The following is a 3,113-nucleotide window of genomic DNA, read 5'->3' as shown; positions in this document are numbered from 1 at the left end:
TAATAAGACTGTAAATAGGATTTTGTCTTACCACAATTTCGGTCGAAGACTTACCAGAGTATGTGGTAAGACAGGATTTAGAAAGAAAAAGTGTTGTAATTTCTCTCTGTAAGTCATATCCGACCACATACCTGACACAGTTTGAGCCGAAATTATGGCTCCACCGACTATTACTCGTGTTTAATAAGACAGTCAATTGAGATGTCATTATTTGGTATGAAACAGATAACGAGTCTTGAATATCAGCTGTGTTGATCCAAGCCAAGTTGGGTACTTGGGTACCTACATAAAACCCTAGATTGTGCACTATTTTCCTCAGTCTTATCCAATGAGAAGCTATAGTCAGTTAGATAATAGAGAATCCAAATTTACTTCTTTGCCACTACAAACACACACACACTGTCTCTCTCTCTCCTCTCACAAAATATCTCTGAAATCAATAGAAAAACAAAGAAAGAAAGTAGATGGAAACTGGCTATTACCTGTTCCCAGTGAATTTCATTTTGCATTTGAGTCAAATTTGGGTTTTAATTTCATTTGAGGTTTACTTAACTAGAGTCAGAATTTAACCCCACATCTAACCTTACTACTGTCTTTATTTAAAGACAGAAAAGAAAGAATGGCCAGCGGGTTGTGACCTGTTTGGTTTGTTTGTTCATCACTACTCTTCTTTTCCTTTCTTTCAATTCAATCTTTCTCTCTCTCTCTAAAATTGTTTAATTTGGGTACCCTTTTCTTTGTTGTTGATAATCAAAATTTAAATTCATCAAATTCTGTTGTTTTTTTCATTGATTACTTGCTTTCTTTCATTGATATATATATGTAACTTTTCTTCTTCTTTTTAGGGTTTGGGTAACTTGGGTTAGTTCTGTTTTCTTCTTCTTTTGATGAGATCAAAAGGAGGAAAAATTATGAAAAGAAAGAAAGATTGGGCAGCCATGAGTGACTTTTGGTTGTTCAGAAACTCTGTTTATTACATACAATTTACACCATTAATCATCCCTTCTAGAACTAAAAATCATGCTTTTTTATAATTCAAATAGTTGAATTCAAGCAAAAGGGTATCTCTTTCTCTCTCTATCTATCATCAAACTCACTCACTCTCTATCTTCTTTCTCTCTCTATCTCTATCTCTTCAAGTTCTCTTTCTTTCTCTAGTCATGAAGAGACTAGATAATTCAGATTCACTAAGTGGGTTGATCTCCATCTGTCACTCATCTGCAGGTAAATTTCAGACAATTTTTATTTTTTTAGTAGATTCTAAAGATTACCCATTTTTTTATTTAATGTCAGAGTAATAATTTTGTTGGTTCTTACTCTGTTTATGATTGATTAAAAGTTGCCCTTAATTTCTTTTTTTTTACTTTTTTAGTCTCTCTGTTTCCGACAGTCTAGTTGTGTTCTTGTTTATAGAACTAAATTTAATGCTCCTCCTTAATTTCAGAGCACATTTTGATTTGATTTGATTTTCTCTCTCTAACTAACTAATCACTCTCTCTCTCTATTAATTTTGATTTTGTATAGATGAGAAGATTTCAGGAGGAGGGAAGAATATTTATAGTACAAGAGGGTTTCAATCTATGTTAGATGGTTTAGATGAAGAAGATTGTGTAGAAGAAACAGGGCATTTCTCTGAGAAAAAGAGAAGATTAAATATTGAACAAGTTAAAGCTTTAGAAAAGAATTTCGAAGTCGAAAACAAACTCGAACCAGATCGAAAAGTTAAATTAGCTCAAGAATTAGGTCTTCAACCAAGACAAGTTGCAATTTGGTTTCAAAATCGTAGAGCTAGATGGAAGACTAAACAATTAGAAAGAGATTATGGTGTTCTTAAATCCAATTTTGATTCTCTTAAAGCTAATTTTGATGCTCTTCAAAATGATAAAGAAGCTCTTCTTGCTGAGGTAAAACCATTCTTTTGAAACCCTAATTTATGTTCTTATTACTTGTTAATTACAGAGTGATCTAATTAGAACTTGTTTTGTGTATGATTATTATAGCTGAAAGAACTTAAATCAAAACTCCAAGAAGAAAATACAGAGAGCTTAAACCCACCATTAATTAAAGAAGAGATCTTGATGATGGACTCTGAGAATCAAGTTCTTGATCAAATGAAGAACTCTTCATCATCCATGGTTGGTGGTGGAACTGTATCATCAGAAACTACAGACCCAAATCAAGATTTCTCCAACAACAACAACAACAACAACAACAACAGCAACAACAACAACAATGATAATGGAGTTTTGATTGGTGTTTCCTTATATGGGGACTTGAAAGATGGATCATCTGATAGCGATTCGAGTGCGATTTTAAACGAAGATAATAACAATAACAGTCCAAATAATGCTGCAATTTCTTCATCATCAGGTGTTCTTCAACAACAGAAACAGAATTGTTCATCAATCAATTGGTTTTCAGAATCTAATCGAGAGATTAATTCAATGAATACCCAGAAACATAATTATCAGCATAATTATGGGCAGTTCTTAAAGATGGAAGAACATAATTTCTTTGGTGCTGAAGAACCAGCTGCTTGTAGTTTATTTTCTGATGATCAAGCTCCTACCCTTCATTGGTATTGCCCTGATCAATGGAGTTGAGAAATTTCCAGATCAAAATGATTCAATTTGGGTGTATGATCCTATGAAAATTCAAAGACTAAGTGGAGAAATCAATGAAACTTTGTAGAAATTGGACTAAAATGAAAAGATGAAACCATGAAAAAAAAAATCTCAAGCCACTACCAAAAAGAATAAGGGAGAGATCTGTAATAACGTTTTTAGAATTTTAAGTATGGGAAATGGCAGATGGTAGTATTGAATTTTGCTGTAAAAACCTTTTAAAAATGAACTGGTCTCTTTGATGATCCCAAAGTAACCTCATGATAGGATAAAGAAGAAGGTTAGGTTTTCGAAACATGTATCAAATCAAGAATTTGGTCCGCCACAATCTATTATCAGACTCTCTATAATAAATTCATTCACCTCGTAACAGAGTGTCTACAAAATGTCATATTGGAGAATCATTTTGACAAAAATTTTAAAAAATCATATGTGAAAATCTGAGTGTTAGAATTTGAGTGTCTCAATGGAAATGTTGTAACCCTACCC

The 3,113-nt window shown here is 32.7% G+C and overlaps 1 protein-coding gene across 1 annotated transcript; it reads left to right on the top strand.

Moving 5' to 3' along the window:
- The first annotated feature begins 317 nt into the window (after positions 1-317).
- On the top strand, positions 318-2,876 carry LOC147565159 (uncharacterized). Its single transcript, XM_086651660.1, has 3 exons — positions 318-1,224; positions 1,525-1,904; positions 2,001-2,876. Exons 1-3 carry the CDS (start codon positions 1,161-1,163, stop codon positions 2,601-2,603), a joined length of 1,047 nt encoding a protein of 348 aa, XP_086507786.1. The 5' UTR covers positions 318-1,160; the 3' UTR covers positions 2,604-2,876.
- The last annotated feature ends 237 nt before the right edge of the window (positions 2,877-3,113 follow it).

This window comes from Eschscholzia californica, unplaced genomic scaffold, assembly GCF_041429995.1.
Source record: "Eschscholzia californica isolate CP2 unplaced genomic scaffold, dmEscCali1.0.p SCAF_1, whole genome shotgun sequence".
NCBI lineage: Eukaryota > Viridiplantae > Streptophyta > Magnoliopsida > Ranunculales > Papaveraceae > Eschscholzia > Eschscholzia californica.
Note: the sequence above shows the minus strand (reverse complement) of the source record. Positions and strands in the feature narration are given on the sequence as shown.

Bases quoted from the DNA above. Each gene is read 5' to 3' on its own strand.
- LOC147565159 (XM_086651660.1), top strand. From the start codon at position 1,161: ATGAAGAGACTAGATAATTCAGATTCACTAAGTGGGTTGATCTCCATC. The intron at 1,225-1,524 runs GTAAATTTCAGA...GATTTTGTATAG, and splicing joins CATCTGTCACTCATCTGCAG to ATGAGAAGATTTCAGGAGGA. The intron at 1,905-2,000 runs GTAAAACCATTC...TGATTATTATAG, and splicing joins AAGAAGCTCTTCTTGCTGAG to CTGAAAGAACTTAAATCAAA.